General features: G+C 38.1%; 1 protein-coding gene across 2 annotated transcripts in view; it reads left to right on the top strand.

The window, feature by feature from the left end:
• The window catches only part of LOC122795694 (actin-binding Rho-activating protein-like), a 119,379-nt gene extending 99,141 nt beyond the window's left edge, over nt 1–20,238 (top strand). For both annotated transcript variants that reach the window (XM_044064002.1, XM_044063994.1), the window contains exon 2: nt 17,273–20,238. In XM_044064002.1, the coding sequence (XP_043919937.1) occupies nt 17,350–17,823 (474 nt within the window). In that variant the 5' untranslated portion in view covers nt 17,273–17,349 and the 3' untranslated portion in view covers nt 17,824–20,238. The remainder of the gene's footprint in view (nt 1–17,272) is intronic.
• Nucleotides 20,239–20,811: the final 573 nt, after the last annotated feature.

Raw genomic sequence — 20,811 nt, 5'->3', positions numbered from 1 at the left:
AGAGAAAGTAGGCATTGGAGATGATGCCATCTGTGTTTGAAAGAACACAGCAGGCCTTTTCAAGCTGTCACAAGAAGGAGTGTTCCTAATCTTTAAAGTTTAATGCAACTTGACTAATGAATCATTCACTATAGTAGGATGGCTTTTCTATTGCTGAAAGCATTTTATATTTAACATTCTTTCTGGTAAGAAGACTACCACTAGACTATCACTGTAACCATACCCCTCACCAAATAAGTAATATACAGACAGTCTTTTGAACTGTCATTAGATCATACCTGAGAAAAAAAATTGCTTTTTATTGCTCGTTATTTGTTTCATAGCTTGAATGCTGAATTCTTCTAGTGGCAATGCACAAGCTGTATTAATTAAAATTATTGAAATAAAAATATGTGATGTATCAATCTGTTGATTTTTTTTTATAACTTTTAGTATAGTAAATGCCACATAAACATTAATTTGCTTTGCATGGTCACTGCACTGGAAGCACCAGGCTGCAAGAGAAGTATGCTGAGAGATATGCATCTGATGTTATTTACAGTATGGCAAAAACAACTGCAATAATTTTCAGTAATGTTATTCTTTCTTTCTTATTATTATGTATTCTTTTTCTTTTAATTAATACAGGTGATTTCTGAGCATATTTAAGAGGTTAACAGTGTCAGTTTATTTAGCCAGAGTTAATTAATGGTGAGGGGCAGAATGTGGTGAGCTTAGCCATTACCAGGGAAAGAGAATAGTTTTTGATTCTCAATTCCAACTGCTTTATTTGTAACTTAATGTTTTATGCTACCTTATCAACAAATATAGCACATAATAATAATAAAAAAAACTTTTATCATCAACTAACAAACATCTTTCTATCTCTTCATTAACTAACAGTGGTACTAGATGGGCATATGTTTGCTTTTATTGTCATCTAACAGTTTTCTTGTTTGTCACATGCATAATGAATGTATTAAATTAGATGACTTATACATTAAAAAAGTCTGAGGTATTTAGCTTTATATAAGAGAATGGCTATGCCAGTCAGAAGGATAGCGTTGGAAAAATGAAGATATTTTAGGAGAATCTGTTCCTTTTGCCAGATCTTAAACTAGAACTACTTAATAATACAATTATCGTAAACAACAAAATAAAATAAATGTAAGGATGCTTTATTTATTTCTTAAGAGAGAAAACAGACATGGATACAGAATTTTGATTCAGTATTTGATTCCTTGTTCATTTGCTTTCTATGAGTCAATGTGCAAGTCACTTAACTAAACAGTGTTCCCTTTGTAGCCTGTGAAAGTGGACACTTGTGTCCAGTGGGTTTATCTGGTTAAAAAATGTATATATAAAAATCGACTCCTAGTACCTTCACCAGATGTCTTCTGTGGAGTAACAAATGCATTCACCTTATATACAAGCTTCAATCACTCAATTAGCATATCCATTAAATAATTAACCAAAGCAATTAAAAATAAGAAATGAAAACAGTTACAATACTAATTTTCATAGAATTTCCTGCTTTTAAACCACAAAGCTTTAAAATATTACATTTGAAAACTTACTGTATCTTAATAAAGAATTAAGTGGTTTGTATTTAAAGAACAAAGTATATTTATCATGTATTCTTAAAATGTTCTGCTAGAGGATTCTCAGTATTTTCATTTGAATATATCTCATACATTCCTGTATTCTAACTTTAAAACTCAATGTAGTTTATCCGGTACAAGTGAGATGGCATGGACACCAAATAACATCCTTTGTAGAATAATTAAAATTTCATTGTAGATCAAAATTAATGTTATTAATTCTAGCAATTTTATGAACAGAACCTTACATGATATATAAAATGTTATGTTTTGGGAAACGTATTATGTCACACGGGGAGGGGGGTGTAAACCACTTAATTCCCTGTTAAGATACAAAAAGACAGTATCTATTTGGACATTTAGGATCATAGGAGATTACTAGGCTATCAACCTAGAGGTCATTTTAAGACTAGCTATTTCAACCCAATGTAATACTGTAGCAGTACTAGTCAATACTCAAGACTTCATTTAGTGATGACTACCCATGTTCAGGAGTGTTGTGGGCACTATCCCGGGTAAGAATTTATGATGCCCTATCCACTCATCCAGGTTCCCTTTGAACAGTGTCATAGAAGTATTCTGTTTCACATGAATTGGTAGCCTGTTCCAAAGATGTGGCAGTTGCTGGGAAATAAATCTGTCCCTCAGCATGTCCTGTTTAAGTTGCAGGCCATATTTAAGTCCCTAGAATGGATTGCCCTAGACCCATTTGATTTACAGATATGCAGTAAGCTCATTAGGTTTGGGTCTTGGGTTGCTCTGTAGGCCAGGCATAAGTCTCCCCTAAGAAGTCCTTATTATACAGAGTATAGTGGCAGAGATTTTAGTTGGTCTGTGTAAGGCACATGCTGGACGGCCCTTGATCCTCTTTGTTAGAAATCTCTGTGGTCTTTCCAATTGCTGTAGATGCTTAGTATGGTACATACTGAATGGGGTGTTATATTCAGTTATGGTCTGGATAAGTGCTGAGTATAGGGGGGTTATAACTTCTTTTGCTCTCAAGGAGATGCTTTTACTAATCAAGTGAGCTATGTGGAAAGCTTTCCTCACAAAGGTAGACACGTGGTGGCTGAAGTTAAGGTAGCAGTCAACCTATGATCCCAGGTCCATTACCACTTCATGGGTACTTAGGGTATTGTTATTGATTTGATAATGTGAAGGGACATTGTTTGTGCTGAAGGGAATGATGATGCATTTCTTTGCATTCAGTTTGAGACCGTGACTTATACATCAGTCATTGGTCTGTGTGAGACCATCCTGGAGTATACTGACATCATTTGGGGATTCAGTGATTGCACCTAGTTGGCAGTTGTCTGCAGACTTGGTCAGTCACAACCCTTTAGTTTTGAACTGAACTTCTAAGAAGTATACACCAAACAGTAGGGGGCCCAGCACTGACCCCTGTGGCACCCCGCTGGTAACAGGTCTACTGATTGATGTGGAGTCACCGACTTTTGATAACATGTGTCTCGTTTGTGAGCCAGTTAGCAACCCATCTTACAATGAAGGGGTTTACGTTCGGTTTGCTAAGTTTATCGGTAATGCCTGAATGTGAGATTGTGTTGAAAGCCTTTGCCAAGTCGAGGTATGTGGTGTGCGCAGATTTGCCATTATCAGTGGCCTTGTCACACTTTCAAATAAATCCACCAGAGTTACTAGGCAGGATCTGCCCTTCACAAAGCTGAATTGGGTAGGGTCTAGGGTTTGGAGGTCACCTATGATTTTATTTATGAGGTCCATAATGATACATGCCATGGCCTTACAGATGAGGCTGGTCAGGCTTATGGGTCTTTAATTCCCTGGGTCTGTTGCTAGGCAACCTTTGTGGAGGGAATAAGTGTAGCTATTCTCCATTTTGCAGGAACAAACCCTGTGGTTAGGCTATGATTGAAAAGGGTACTTAGTGGTGATGCTAGTTCATGTTTTAGCCTGTTTAGAAGACAGTCTGTGATGTCATCTGGTCCCATAGAAGCTATGTTCTTTGCCTTGGGCAGGGCTTTGAGGACTTGCTCTTCAGATATGTAAGGTGGGGGGGTTTGGGTGAGGATTTGTTGTAAGTTAGAAGGGGATAAGGGAGTGAAATTTTCACCAAACCTATCTGCTAGCAGGTTTGCTACCACTGTGGGGTTAGTGTGTGTAATACCATTGGCCACCAGTTCTGCACATGGTTGGGCCCTACTCTTTAGGTTATGTACATAGCTGTAAAACGTCTTATGGTTATCCTTGGCAGTACTTGATAGGTTTCTCTCAAAGGAGCTCTTGGAAGATTTGACAAGTTGTCTTTTTGCCTGTTAAGGCTGAGGAGGATGCTTTTCCATTGTTGGGTCCTTGTGTTTGTTTTCTTGGACAGCAGCTTTTTTTGTTTATTGTAGAGTTTGTTGATGCTGGGAATCCACCGTGGCAGCTTGATTTTACTTGGGGTTCTGGCTTCAATACTATCTGGTGCAGCCAAGTTTATACACACACAAATGATTGTACAGGGCTTTAGTGTAAGCTTCTGCATAGTTAACACTTTCAGCTTGGGGTGGGGCTTGGAATGCATTTATACCTTCACCTAGGAGGGTATAGTTTGCCTTGGTGAAGATTTTTAGTCTGATTCCACCCTTTGTGAGTTCTAGTATTAGTATCAGTCCAAAAGTGACTGATTTGTGGTCAGTTTTAACTAATGAGGGTCCAACAGTTGCAGCAGTGCACCTGTTTGACATGTTCATAAGGACCAGATCTAGAATGTTTGGTCCTCGTGTCAGGGTATGGACAATTTGCTCCAGGGGCTTTTGAATTCATAAAGTCAAAGAACTTTTGTACTAGCGAGTTTAGGATAGAGTAGATTTCCCAGTTGTAGTGTAGGTATCCCAGTTGATGGTAAGAATGAACTCCCCCCATAACCAGTGTGTTCGGTAAAATATGGATTGTCCTTAGTTTGGTTAAGTAGGCTTCATGGGCGTTATGACTCATGGAGGGATCTGTAACTGGCTAGGACTGAATGGGGGTCTTACCCACTGTAACCTAGTCCTGGAGTAACTCCATGGAGTTGTCCAGTCTAACTAGACATGAGGTGAATTTATCTGTAATATAGATTGAAACACCACCACCTTTGGTTTTCACACATTCCTTTTGTGATCTAAAGTTGTTGAAGGCATTGTGGCCTTGCAGGGCCAGGGTACTCTCTAAGGCCTTAAACTGGGTTTCTGTGACTGAACAGACATCATCTTCTAGTGATAGAAGTGCTTCCAGGGAGTGCAGTTTTTGGTTTAAGCTCCTAGCATTTTCCAGCATGACCCTTATTTTGTTCTGATTGGTTAATTTCACGTTGGTAGTGTTGTTTTTGAGACCTTGTCTGAAAAAGTCACTTTGGGGGAGGCAAGAGCAGAGGGGTGCTAGGTGCAATCCATCTATGGCAAAACAGCAAGGCTTTGCTTCCCAGGAAGACAGGAATTAGATCCCCTTCGAATGACACCATATCTAAGCCAGTTATTGAAATCAATCTTTTTTTGTTTATACTGTGGCATAATTCTAGGTGAGGATAGTCTGCTTATCAAGGCTAGGGACATACCCGCCTGGGACACATACTCGGAGAGCTTGACCATGTTTCTCTTCATATAGTCCAGTGAGGTATGTCTCAGGTCATTCACACCAACATGAACTATGACAGTGTCATAATGGTACTTTTTGATGAGAGACCTGAGTGCATGCATGATCTGGCAAATCCTGGCATACATTAATGCCTTACAACTTAAACTAGCAATTAGAATGGGAACTAATACTGTAAATGTTTTAATTTTTGTATTTATTGTATTATTTTTTGCATTACTAATTTTGGTTAATCATTTCACTAGTACGAGTACTTTTCAACCTCTCACTGCAAGAAATCTGGACAAAGCCAGAAAGAATGGGGGGACAAAGGCCTAAAATAGTAATAGAATTTAAATATTGCTCCTATAAACTTAGAAAGTTGCTAGACTAACAGGTTTTGCATTATTATATATTTTCTGAAGGATATAAAGTCTGAAACTAAAATGCCTGTCATTATTTAGTATTATTTAGCGATATCAATCTTAAATGATTTGCCAGAAAAACCACACATTTTATGAGGAACAGACCAAAAATATGAGTCAAAAATCTGAACATTCGGTGAAAATCTATACAGTTGAGAAGTATGCTGGTATGCTAAATGACTGAAGCTTGTGTATATTGTGAATGTTTTAGTGACTTCCCTAAAAGATGTTAGATTGAGATGCTAGGAATATCTCAGTCTTGCAAGAAACTAAGCCCTGCCCATCTGATTCCCTGCCCCAATTTATGTTGTTTATTTACACTAAAATTGTCTTGAATATAAGAATTTCGAGAAACTGTAAGGAGAGAATTTGTTTTCACACAGAAAATCTAAAAGTCCTGTTGCAGTTTATGTGAGCATATATTAAAAGGTGAAATGCACTGTGAAGGGGTGGAATAAAGAAGGGAGATTTTTCTGGATGAAGATTCATTTGCTGAACACATTCTAGTGGTGGATTTTGAATTACCCTGATAAGACTATGCATTCTTTTCCCAAAAAAAAAAATCTTGGTTGAAGTAGCTTTGACTTACCATAGCCATAGTTTTATTAGTCTATTTTAGGAAGGTTAAGCCACTGTATCTTAAAGGAGGTAGAAAATATATGCAAGGATACAGTTCTCCATGTATCACAGTGTTGTAGAAATCTGTAAAAGATGACAGAAATGAAAATTAGCAATTTTAGGCCTTTGAGGTAGTATTAGCTCAGTGGTTTCCTGAAATTGCTGACATAAGAGAAACTAACAACTTTAGAAGATATGGGGAGCTCGCGATGCATCTTTGAATGTATCAGGTTGGTAGCTTGCGCTGAGTCCATAATGCAGTTGACAGAAACAGGTAGGCTATAATATAGGAAATCATAGGGTACCTATCCCAATTGCATTGCAGCAGTGCTCAGAACCCCTCCTGAAAAGGAGAAATAAATAGAAACTAAGTAGACATTATAACAAATTAATAAGTGATTAGACAGGAGATGTGTGCATACATGGACAGTAGATGATGTGCCACCCCACTTTCAAAAATCATAATCGTAGCTTCCATGACATCTATATATTTTCATAAGTTCATAGGTAAGTACTAGGCTAGGTGCCCTTGTGGGCCATTTATGCGTAGCCAGTTTCCCTCTCTGTGCTATCCCATTTGGCTAGATATTGACCTTACTCCTCCCATGGTCGGTAATTATATATTACCACTAATGAGAATACCTGGAATCATGCCATTAATAATTTGGGGAGGCCCATACATAGGATAATGCATTTTTGAGATGCCTTTGTCTATTAGTAGTACAGGGGGCAGTCCTGGGGTAAAGTTTCTGCTTCTCATCCATTGATACAAATCTCATTTGAATACGGACAGAGGTGAACTTTGTTTTATGTGGGTGGGGAGTCTGTTCTAGAAAAGCAGCATATCATATCATATTTGTTTTCTTCCACTTTGCCAACATTTTGGAGGACAAAACTTCAGAGAAGCTGATGGAATATGTATGACCCTACAGGACTGTATTCCTTAGCCATCATGGATTTTGATCCAGCTACAGCATGGCAACTGGTATTTGGTTCCCTACAGATGTAATTTGTAAAATATATGATGGCGTTGTTCTCACTGCAGTACCATTCATGGACTTACTAAGGCCTCTGATTTGTAAACTGCACTCTGCTGCTCTAAAAACTTAAGAACTACTTGATGAGCACATTAACCGGTTTCATGCCTTTCTTGAGTATATGTGGTTCAAGTTAAAAGTAAGATAATGCATCTCCTTTAAACTAGATACCATTTACAGTACTACCCAAAGATTAGTTTATGGGCCACCCTTATTTTTTTCTGTTCATTAATAATTTTTCTGAAACATGGAAGACATCACCCTTCTGTTACACATATATGAATTGATGCTTCTAATTTGAAAGTACTATGTTTCATGACTTAATTTCTCCCTTGGTAAAGCTTAATGTCAGAGCACAAGATTGCATATCAACATTAAGAAAACAGAGATGTAGTCCTTTTACATCTGGAGAATGAAAAAAATGCATCCCTCTACTAGTTAACCACTGTTGGGCAAAGTTGATACAGTCTTTATCTTCGGATAGCTTTATATTTACTTTGACTCAAATAAAATCTTTAATGTGCACACAGAACAAGCCAGTAAGAAAGTACACCAGTATCTGGGTTTGTGCAAGAAAAAGATTAATTCCATAAATTTGGAATCTAGTGCTCTTCTAACTGCTTGACTGTGCTCTACCATTTACTGTCTGTGTCTCTAACACTGGTGTTGTCACATTATTGGATCTTTTTTTTTTTTTAATTAATTTAATCACCAAGTAAGCCCACTTTGCAAAAGTGCTTATCTTTGTGGAGATATGCTATTGCCATCAGAAGTGTTGTGTGTACTAAGACCCAGCAATAAGGAGAGTGTGGGCATGAGCGAGAGCTTGGGATGATGGGGAGAGTTCCGGCACAAGCTGTATCTCCTTCTGCAGGGAACTACCTCACTAAACCTGCATCAGACACAGGAAAATAAGATACTTGTGCTATTAAGTAGAAATGGAAGTCATATGTGAAATAATGCTTTACATATAACACATAGGTTGGTAGCAAAACAGAGAGGCTGATGGAGAAGGGCTATATTAGTTGAAGCTAATAACTTAAGGGTTATAGGAAAAGGCAGGAACAAGGGAGAGGGTAATGGAGATATTTGGGTCAGCTCGTGGATGGTAAGGAGCGGTAGCATGAGATAAGGGAGGGACTAAAGAAAAGTTTGGAAAGAAAGAGGCAGTAGATACTAGAAAGGAGAATGTCATATAAAGGTACAAAGAAATAGAAGTTGAAAGAAGGTAGTAGAGCAGAAAAAGCGGCCAAGGAAAGGAGGAAGAGAATGGAAAGAAACAGCTGAAGGGCCCCTTTTATAATGGTGCTAGCCTGTGTTGACAGAATATATGGTAATGAAAATATAACAGGGTTAAAATGCAGAGATTCGTGCTCATCAGTATCAGATGCTTGTTAAGAACTTGGCCGAGCTGAAAAAGTTACTAGAAAAGAATGAAGTCTACATGATTAGATAACATTAGGCCAGTTATGCAGGAAGTTCAAATGTACAGGATTTGAAATAGAATTAAGTAGCAGCCAGAGAGATTAAAACAAAGTTAATAAAAGCTCCTAATTGGAAAACCCCAGTCCCAGATGCAATACCTAACTTCTGGATAAAAGTATTAACATCTTGGCACAAAGATTTAATCTTGGCTTATTGGAACATGGGCTAAATTCTTGGCTAGGCTTGTAAGTGCTTCACGGCCAATAGCCTGCTAAGTTCCTGTGATCCTGTGAACTATTTGTATATGCATCCCGAACAGACACCAAGCTGGGTAACAACAGAAAAAAATGATACTACTCCCAAAGAGTCAACCTACAAGCTATCCTAAAAACTATAGGCCAGTAACGTGCCATCCAGTGATGTATAAATTATATACTGGAACTGATGCCAATAGAGTTGATAGTCATTCAGAAGAAAACTCAATCATTGCAATAGAACAAAAGGGTAATTAAAGAAAGTCATATGGAACAAAGGATCATTTGTTGTTAAAGTCATAATATAGAATTGTAAAAAGGGAACAATCTAAGGATAGCATGGATAGACAACAAAAACACATTTCACAGCATCCCACATTCATGGATAAAGGAGTGTTTACAGATGTATAAGATATATCTTACATTGATTGATTACATTACAGTGACCTTGAAACAGTGGCAAACTACTCTGCAGCTAAGCCATGATAATTGACAAATTATTATCCCTGGGATAAAAAGACAGAGGAATATTCTAAGGTGACTCTTTGTTACCACTGCTCTTTTGTCATGCCCTTAACCCATTAAGCTATCCATTTAACATATTAGGTCATGGTTATGGTTTACCTCCCAGAAAACAACAAAACTTAATGAATTATTTTTGTGGATGATTTAAAACTGTATAGTTCATCAGATGAGGAACTGAAAGCACAATAGCAAGTGATGAAAACTTTCTCAGATGATATAAGAATGTCATTTAGTCTTGATAAATGTGAAAAACTATGTTTAAAGCAGGAAAGCTGCAGCACCAAGAAAATATTTGCCTGGGACAGGAATGTGATATAAAGGAACTTGAGCAGGAGGGAGTGTATAAATATTTGGGAATTGATGAAGGATTGACCATAAACATAAACAAATGTGAACAAAATTAGTAAGGAATATTTTAGAAAACTAAAATTAATACTGAAAACAGCACTGGCATCTATGGACAACATCCAAGCTGTAAACCAATTTGCTTTTCCTGTTCTAACTTACAGTTTTGGGGTGATTGACTGTCCCCAAAAGGTACTGGATCAGTTTTACATGAAAACAAGAAAAATGCTTACTTATCAAATGATTTATAAAAATCAGTGTATACAAAGATTATATATTCCCTCTTTTGAAGGAGATGCAGGACTGTATAGATCTACAATCGCAGGACTGCATACATATCTGCTGACCTCTCAATATCCAAATATAGTAAATGTTGTAAAACATGAGGAGAACAATTCTAAAATGGCTTCCCTGTTTAGTTTCGCAGAAGCATATTGATGTCAAGTAGGAGTGGAAACCAAACTAGAAGTAGACAAAAATCAGGCAGCAACTGAATGTGCCAAAAAACAAAAGAAAGAATATAAGGTGAAGGATCAGATGAGAAACCAAGAAATTTAAAAAATGCATAAATATAGTTGCAAGTACAGAAAACACCTGGCACAACTTCATGTCAATCAGGATCTGATGCAGGAATGGCTAAGGAAGGGAAAATTTAAACCAAAAGACAAAGGGTTAGTATTGGCAACCCAGGATAGTGTACTACTTGCACATTGGTTTACAAAGTCCATTGAACATGTCAGAGAAACAGACAAATCTAGATTTTGTAAAGCAGAATTGGAAACAGTTGCACATCTTGTTGCTGGGTGTGATATATTAATGGCAGAGGCCCTGTATACTGAAAGATATAATAACGTAGCAAGACCTTTGTATTGGAGATTATGAAAATAGTACAATATTGAAATAGCTGGGAAACATGAACCACAAGGCATTATAGAAAATGATCACCCATTACTAACAGTTCAAAAAAATAGATGCGAGAAAACCAGATATAGTAGTCCATGAAAAGAAAAAGTAGCATTGAGTATTGAAATTGCTACACACGGTGATTACAGTGTCTTGAGTACAGAGGGACACAGAGTTATAAAATACCAGGATTTGCAGTCAGAAATGAAGGCTATGTAGAATAAGAATACCATAAAACAACAAATAGGATCCAGCCTTCAGTAAAACTCAGTCATAATTAATAAAACTATTAGAACAAAACAAAAAAATGGCCTTTAGAAATGCTAGCAGCCAAAATTTATTAAACACAAAGCTTTTGAGAAATACTGACACTGATAAAGTGTATTTCCCGAAAGCTTTGTATTTAATAAATGTTGGCTGCTAGTGTTTCTAAAGTCCATTTTTTGTTTTGTGAAGAAGAATATTCAGTTTCAAAAGCAGTAGAAGCAATGGGTCTCATAAAAAAAATATAGTCATATTTAAATATGCTACTGAGACGTAACTCCATATGCATTGCAGAATGAGTCATTTGTGGGCTCATTGCAGGTGCTGTGAAGAGTGATTTTGGTTAACAGCAAAGACTGAAATAATACTAAATTCATTAACTTTAGTTTGACTTAGGAATGGGGTCCATTCCCATCATGGTATTAGGAACCAAAAAGACTTGGAGAAATTAATCCAAGGGGAAATGCCATTCTGTGATAAGGTTAACAAAATCGGTTGATGGAGTTATCCGAGTTATCCTTTAAGGAATGGAATGATTTCCCCTTCAGTCTGCTCACAGAATGGCCTCATAAAGGGTTTATGCCCATCTCTTCTCCATTAGATACATTAATGTGCCACAGCTATAAAATTATGGTTCTCTGGTTACAGATGCTCATTTGAAGTACTTAAAGTTCTTTGTAGCAAAGTGTTGAGACAGGGTATTTTCTTACAGTGTACATACTTGTAGAATAATTCATCTGCTGAGATTTTTATGCTAAAGTATTTAGGAACAAAACATGCAAAAAAGTATATATTGTAATGTAGATATTTTAGTTCAAAATGGCTGCTATTTATGACTACTTTCTTGGAGTCAGTCCTGTACAAGTTTCTTACTTGCAGAACCATAACTACTATTTGTTAAAGCAAAAGAAGACAAGAATTAGCATCTCAATCAATGGGATGATGCAGTTTGCATTGTAAGAACTGTCAGAATTACTTTTCCATGTGTTCAGAATGTTTTTAATAGACAACATATTTCACAGGCTGGTAGCTTTTTATTTACCACCACTAGCAGAAGGATATGATGTTCCACTAAACCTTGACTGTAAAATGGACAACAAAAGTAATGCTATAGGGAATTGATGATCCTTTGTGTGAATTCCTGCATGTCATTGCTAGAATCTCCTTGTGCCTGACTGAGAGTGCTTCTCAAACAATCTGGAAATATAAAGCTGATAAGTATATTTTTTCGCATTTTAACTGTTCAGTGTTCTACACCCTCTTTATTTTTGCTTAACTGAATTATTTATATATTTGCTAACCAGATTTTGTTTTCTGATCTATGCTGAACTTTTTATTTCTCAGAGAGTTTGTAGTGAACTTATTCCAGGGTGTAAAATCTGGTCTAACAGCTTTTGTGTTATCTGATTGTCTCAAGGCTTGGCTTTTGTCTTGCTGTTATAAAAATATTACCTTTGTGTGAATTCTAGCACATCCTTGCTAGAATCTCCTTGTGCCTAACTGAGAGTGTTTTTCAAACAATCTGGAAATATAGAGCTGATAAGTATATTTTTCACACTTTAACTGTTTAGTGTTCTGCACTGTCTTTATTTTTGCATGACTGAATTATTTATATATTTGCTGACAGATTTTTTTTCTGATCTGTGCTAAAACTTATTTTGTCCCACCCTCCCAGACAACTGCTGTTGCATTCTTAAAGTTGGTGGCTTTTGCAGTTGCCAACCCCTACTGTAAATTTGATCTGGGGCACTCCTCCCAGTCCAATCTCATTAGCTAATTCTACCTAATACTGACATCATATGCCCAAACTCCTTGCTCCCTTAACCTTGAATTATCTTCTGTTCCTGCTGTCTCTCTCTCTCCACTTTATAAAAAAATAAATAAATAAAACAAACAAACAAAAGAAAAGACACTTTATTGAGCTGCTTATATTTTTCTGTATTTGTGTTTGTTCCTACCACTTTGTTACCATCTTGCTTTTTCCTGCTACTTGCTGCTTGTTCTCTAAAGTGTTCAACTGCATCTTTTCTGTTGAATTTATTATTGCTTGTTTGGAAGCAATGTGTCCTTAGCCTGAACAAGTAAATAAGAGCGCTAGTGAAATCCTCTAAAGCAAATTTCGAATCCAAATTGGCCACATCTACTAGAGACAATCATAAGGTCTTCTTCACATATGTCCACAACCTCAAAGGAAGCACCCAGATCTTTTCAGAACTGGTGGTCAAGGACACCACATATACAAAAGCGGTAGATATAGAAAACTTGCTGGCTGACAGATTCAGCAAAAACTTCACCCCTCTGTCTCCCCCATCAGTAAATCAGGGCACCCCAGTACCTGACCCCTTCCCCTTATATCTAGGTAACAGGTCATCACTGCTCTCTCAAAGGTAAAAAATACAGCCTACATGGGACCCAACAACATACTAGGTTGCATCCTACGTGAACTCAAGCAGGAACTTGCAGCACCATTAGGCACCCTATTCAACCAAAGACTGAGTACCGGCTTCATCCCAGGTGAGTGGAGGACAGCCACTTTCATCCCTTTACACAAAGATGGAGCATCCATCGAACCGGGAAATTATAGACCATCAGCCTAACTAGCCTGATCTGCAAGGCCAAGGAACGGATTATCATAAACATCATTGACAAGGACATCGGCAACCTCCAAACACTTGATCCCACACAGTTTGGCTTCATCAAAGGAGGTCATGTCTGCTAAATTTGGTTGACTTCTTTGAGACAGTCACCAATGCCATGGATGAGGGGAAGACGGTGCACACCTCCTACTTTGACCTGTCCAAAGCCTTTGACACTATTCCCCACACGGGCATAATAGATACAAATCTCTCAACTAGACATCAATCCGTATGTTACCAGATGGGTAGCAAACTGGCTCACTGTTAGAACCCACCTAGTCAAAATTGGAGAAGCCACCTCAAGCAGTACAACAGTAACAAGTGGCATACCCCAGGGTTCAGTCTTGGAGCCTCTGTTATTTGGGATATACTTTTCTGAGGTGCAGACGAAAACCAGTGGGCTATGGCTGACCACATTTGCAGATGACTGCAAGCTGGGTGCTGTCATCAATTCCCCTAGTGATGTAGACATCTGCCAAGAAGGTCTCACTCAGACAAATGATTGGTGCCAGAAACATGGCCTCAAGCTGAATACCAAAAATGCATCATCATCATCCCCTTTGGGGAGAGTGATTCCCCACAAATTATCACATTAATAACAACATCCTATGCACGCAATCAGTCGTGAGGGATTTCGGCACCCAGGTTAACAGCAACCTGACTTTTGACCACCATGTTGCTTCCGTTGTACGGAAAGCCTTCTACATGGCCCACCTTATAAGTAAGGGTATCTCATCCAGGGAAAACGAGGTCAAAACATCCCTGCATTCTTCCCTTATAAGGCCCATTATTGAGTAAAATGCCCCTTTCGGCATGTACCTCACAAAGCACATGCAGCAACTGGAGAAACCACAGAGGTTCCTCACCAAGAGAATCCAGGGCCTCAAACATCTACTATATACAGATAGGCTAAAACCCTATCCCTCTACTCAGTTTCATTCAGACTCCTCAAAAGTGACTGCTGTCTGGATACAAGGTGAGCACGGTCTCCACCTTGATGGGACTGCTGTATATCCCCAAGTCAAGCTCCACTCAAGTAACTAGCACGCGTGACCTCAACCTGATCTGTGACTTCAACAGGACTTGTTGGTGGGACAGATTTGTGTTCCAGAGACTCCCCCATCTATGGAATACACTCCCACTCCACGTCAAGCAGATTACCTCTTTACCCCTTTTTAAACGCAACCTGGATAACTGAATAGGAAACAGAAAATATACCCCTGGGATTCCACCCATGTCCCTGTTGGACAGGGGCATTGGATGCTGACTTGTCTAAACATGGGCTAAAGTCTTGGCTAGGCTTATAAGGGCCTCAGGGCCAATAGCCTAATAATGTACTATGAAGCATACGGCTAAGTGATTAATAGAGAGATGTTCTGTTAACAGAGAAGTGTTACTTTGCTGTGTAGGCTAACTGGAACCAGTGTGGTGTTTGCATGACTTTGCATGTAAAATGTGGTAGTTCAATCAAGTTGTGCAGAAAAGTCTGTTATCTTTGGAGTCTGGTATATCATACAAATTCTAAGATAAAAAAAGGAGGGTTACTAAATGGGATTGCTGCATGGGCATAACCAGAGACTTTTTAAGTGAGTTTTTAGTGCAGTCTTCAAGTGATTGCAATAAGGTAGTATGGTTATTGGGGGGAGGGTTGTTCTGTAATCTGGATATGATGTAGTAGAATAGTGCTTCTCCCACTGAGTTCTTGGGTTTGGTCACTAGAAGTAGAATTTTGCTGCTGGAGCATAGTGGTCTAGTGGAGCAGTAGGGCTGGAGAAAGTTTTGAAGGGATGGGACTTTAAGAGGATAGTTTACTAACTTGTGGGAGAGAGAGAGTTGATTCAGGTGAAGACCTTGAGGGAGTCCAAGCCAGTCATGTTCTTTAAGTGAGATACTGTGCTGGCTGTGATAAGATGAGATAAGATGCATCAGTGGCAAACTTAGCAGTTTTATTGTAGCAAGCCTCAAGCTTGTTTAGGTCTGTTTGTCTAAGGTAGGTAAGTATAGCAGAGGCGCAGAGTAAAGTGGGGATTAGGTGGGAATTGGCAACAGAAATTCTAGCTGTCTTGTTGAGGAATTGTTTGTTTCTGTACAATGCACCTAGTTTTTTTTGTGAACCATTTTTATGGTAAGAGAAATGTGACTGCCAAATCTGAGATTGTTATCAATTTCAACACCAAGTAGTTTGGTGTGTTCTGTTAGGGAGATGACAGTATTGTCTTTGGCTAGAATATTACAGTGGGGGATAATTGGGTTAGATTTAGTGGATTGGAAGATAAGGAGTTTAGTCTTTCTTGGGTTAAGTAATAACTGGACATTAGATAGCCAGCTTTCTACAGATGAAAAGGCTTTCTGTGTGATCTTGTGAACTTCAGGTATAGTTGGGGCTGAGCAGATGAGGGTGGAGTCATCTGCATACTGTATAAGAGAAGCATGCTTGGTGGCTGTGACTAGATTATTGATGAAGAGTGAGAATAGTAATGGACCAAGGATGGAGCCTTGGGGAACACCGAGCATTACAGGAAGTCGAGGAGATAGGTCATTATGCCAGACAACTGATTGTTGGCGGCCAGTTAGATAGCTGTGAAACCAATCAGTAGTTTATTGGGAACAGGATAGGTTAGTAAGAACAGAGATTCTTAGTTTGTGTGAGACCATGTCAAAAGCCTTGGGTAGATCCAGGAATATAGCAGAGGAGAACAGGCCATTATTTTTATGATGAAGGATAGCATTAGTGAAAGAGAGCAAGGTGGTAGTAGTGCTGTGATGTGGCCTGAAGTCATGCTGGGTGCTGGAGAGGAGGTTATTAGCTAAGAGGTAGTTTGAGACTTGAGAATGGATGGATGCATGTCTCTGTTCTTTACTAAACATGTTGTACTTGGCAATAAAAATAATGGCAAGCACACTGGTGCAGTTGTTACTGTCACTGCCTTAAAACTGTTGGTTCTCTGGATTTGTTTCCCAGCTGTAGTGCCTTCTTTTTTGGAGTCTGTATCCCACAGTTTTCAAACCCCACTTCAGATACATGCTTTTAGATAAGTTCATGATGTTTCAAATTGCCTGTAGGGATGTGCACAGTGTGTAAGTATGTATGTATGTATGTACATCCTGTAATGGACTGCAGTGGCATCCAGGATTGTTTCTCTGCCATTTACGTGCCTGGACAGGCTCTGGATAGTATAGAGAGAGTGTAGAAAATGAATTAATGAATGCATGCAAATGATGTCTTTGCTGTTATCGTACACATTTGAATGATTCATTTGTTAAAAGAAAATGTTTTTTTGATGTACAGCTTTATGTCTGGATACACTGATCCTTGTCCCCTACCACTGTCTTCATTATTGTACAGTAATCTTTCTGGGTGCTCTCCCCAGAACCATACTAAATGGTTTTATCCCATTGAAGGTACAGTGGTGTTAACCATACAACATAATGAAACTGAGCAGTAAGCTGATGCATGTACAAAACATAATGGCAGTGCAGCACACACTGTTAAAAGACGATGAGCTTCTACTCATAATACACTGCTTGTCTGTGCCTGTGCGATGACAAAAGGTTTACAGCAAGTGACAGATAAAATGTGGACATGTTTTGTATTATAATTAACATTCATACAAATATTTATTGCAGGTTTCACTAAAATGTGGATGTGTTTTGTATTATAATTAACATTCATACAAATATTTTTTGCAGGTTTCACTTCCATAATTTGTGACTAACCCTTTAAGTCAAAAAGGCAGATATTTACATAGAGAGTACCCTGAAAAGAAATGGAAGAAAAGAATCCCCATCCTGTAGTGGCCAAGCCGAAGTTCAGCCAAGTTGGAACATTGCAGAAGAACTGGGAGAAATGGGCTGATGACCACATTGAATACCAGAAGCACAACCCATTCAGTAATGATGTCACAGTAGCTGTACAGCATCAGAAGGGAGATCCTGAATATGGAAACCCTAAGGAGGGGTCCAAAACTGAACAGAGGGGAAAGGATGCATATAGACATGTTGGGACTGAAGTTAAAGAACTATGCTTAATCATGCAGATTATAGGTGAAAAAGGAAAGGATGGAAATGTAAGAGTTACATTTGGAAGATTGTTTGAAAAATATGAGAACATTTCCAACAAAGTTGTAGGGATTCTGCTGAGAGCCAGAAAGCATGGCCTGGTTCATTTTGAAGGAGAGATGCTTTGGCAGAGAAGGGATGATGATGTGATTATTACATTATTGGAGCAAAACATCACTTAACAACTGTATTATTTGTCTTAATACTGAATTTTAATACTGTTTCTCTACTGCTTCTTTTATCTGACAGACTTTATTTTCCTCTTTGCTGGTTCACTTCAGCTGCACTTTTTCTAGTGAGCAGCTGTGTTACACCCATAACAAAACAGACTCTTGTCATACCTCTGTAGTGCCCTGTATTGCCCAGCTGTGTCCCTGTGACTGCAGAAAGTGGTAATTGTGGCCATTTACAGACCTCCCTCAATGTGCAAAAGGAGGGCATAATCTTTGTAAAGTACTTAATGAAGACAGGCATAATCTTTTACCGGCCATTTGGTAAAGTACTGTTGCTGCATTATAATGTGAGCAGCGTTGTATAATGGAAGGAACACAGGTAAAAAAGAAGCTAAAAATAGAACAGGAATTGCTAGCAGTTAAAGATCATGCTCAAAGTATTTTTAGAGATCTAACTTAGAATTTCCCATAAGTTGCATCAGATATTTATGAGTGTGATCACTTTTTTATGGGAGAAAGATTTTTTAACAGTTTTCTTCAAGAAATAAACATCTTAAGACTTCCACTGGGAACATGCCTCTCAACTAGTGAATGCAAAAAAATAACAGAACTGGTCTTTAGTCTTCAAAGTAAAAAAACTGAAAGACTGTAGCAAGTAGGTTACACAGGCTTGTTGCCAACAAATCATGAGTAGTTGGTGCCAGCTTTTACGGCTTCTAGCTGCATTGTGGTCAGCTGACCAATATTACAATGCAGCTAGAAAAGTGGACCAATAGCAAAGCTTTCTGCAATTGGTTCTTTTTCCTCACTTGACTGCCGTCTTGGTCTGAACAGACCAGTAGTATAGTGTGGGCAGAAAAATGCCAAAAAGCACAACTGCCCAAGTTTTTTGTAATTTTTCTTGCCTCTGTTATTTGGTCTGTTCAATGGACCAACAGCACAGTGCAGCTAGAAAAGTGGACTAAAACCATAGGTAGCAAGAAGCCCACTGTGCTATTGGTATATTTTTCTAGCTGCTCTGTGCTATTGGTCCATTCAGCAGACCAGGGCATGCTGATAATTACATTTATAATAATTAGTTAATTTCCAAGCTCTTATTTTTTTCACAAACTGTCAATTAAATTAAGAGCTTTACAGCTGTTTACCACTTGGTGTTTTTTTTTTCAGCTTACTGCAGAAAAAAAAAAGCTGAAAGTTACCACTCATTCAGGTAAATAATTGTTATTCTTGTGAGCCTCTCAAATACATCACTGCCCATCATGCAGACTGAATCTCTGTGCCGATACAGTGAGACAGCAGGCATTCATTGCAGACATCCAAGTTCTTTGGATGTTTTAAATTTTGTAAGAGTTTTGACTCAGGCAAAAATGCTATCATATCCATGAATGTGCAATCTGGCTTACAGGTCTACTAGTTTACCTCTAAAAATTCCTTGCACATAATATTTAATATTTAATCTTTTGAGCATCTGCTTTAAGGCTGTGCTTCTCTTTAGTGCAAACATATTATTTTTGTTTTATTTATGTGGAAATGTTCACACATATGCTGCAAAGCAAAATATACTGTGGGTAGTGTGCACATTAACAAAACCTGAACAGGTGTTTTTATGGTGTACCTCTAAAACTTTTTGACATGATCTTTGACTGGTAGCAGTTCCTTAAGTTTAGCTTAAAGAGACAGAAAACAAACAAAAGATTGTAGCTTTCACATATTTTTTGAGACAGTCATCAATATATGTTGTTTGATGAAAGTGAAAATTTTATGTAATGACTCCTTTCAAACCAGTTTCTGTTGGTCTGGCTCACTTGTGTTAATTTTATATTCACTTCCGTTGCTATCATTTGTATGTGGAAAACTTTATTGGTAGTGAAGATCGCTTGATCACCTATTTTATGATGCTTCTTTGAAGCTGGGGGTGTACTTTTGAATGCCATTGCTGAGCCTCTATAACCATGATAAAGCTGCTAAGTGAGAGTGGCACTACTCCATTTCATTCTGATCCCAGTTTGAAAAGTCTGGCTGTATGTATTTATTTATTTATTTATTTATTTATTGTTTTTAAACTGGCTAAAAATAAACAAAAAGTAACTAAAGGTTTTGTAAAACTGTGAAATTTATTTGAAAAGACATTCTGAAGTGAATGTTTTAGTAACCAGTTCTGCTACTCTGACCAGTCCAAACACTAATGTTGTTAGTGTGCTTCTACCCCTGAACCTGAATGTAGTTGTACTTGTACCAAGTTGGGGGAGGATTTCTCAGGTCACAGCTTAATAGATGGGATTATGATGTGGTGATGGTCTGGTTTATTACAATGGCATGCAGCAGGTGCACTAAATTTGCCCTAGGTGGGAGTGTGTATGTGGTGACTGCATACCTCTCAACTGTACAGATTTCCACAGAATGTCTAGATTTTTGCCTTATATTTTTGGTCCCTTTTTTCATAAAATTGTGGCTTTCTGGCAAATTAGTGGCAAATCATTAAAGACTGAAGTTAGAAAATAATGACATACATTTGAGTTTTAAACTTCATACCATTCAGAAAATTCATGCTAATGCAAAACATGTTATTCTATCAACTTTCTAAGTTTGAAAGAGCAATATTTCAAAATTCTCCCTATTTGTACCTCTTTTTTTATGGCTTTGCCCAGATTGGTAGAGTGTGTAGTATTGATAAACTACCACAGCAGCGCTAGCCACCCAGTGGTGTAAACCTTGGCTTTAGATGATTGCCACTACTGAAGTGATACCCCGACCCCATCTGCAAAATGGGAAAAGGAGATGAGGGAGGATGGATGGATGGATAGTGAGGTGTGCTGCTGCATGCAGAGGTGCATTCTACTAATCCTGCTGATGATATTGTCTCAATGGGAATCGGCATGGAAGTTAAGAAATCCAAGACATTACTTGTGTATAAACAGAAAATGATACCGTCATGCCTTGGCCAGCATCCACCTCCAGTACGCTATGAGGTATATAGTTTACAAGCTTTAAGTAAAT

The sequence above is a fragment of the Protopterus annectens genome, chromosome 1.part0, assembly GCF_019279795.1.
Source record: "Protopterus annectens isolate FY-2018-M chromosome 1.part0, PAN1.0, whole genome shotgun sequence".
NCBI classification, from domain to species: Eukaryota; Metazoa; Chordata; order Ceratodontiformes; family Protopteridae; genus Protopterus; species Protopterus annectens.
This window is presented reverse-complemented; position numbering and strand designations above follow the sequence as displayed.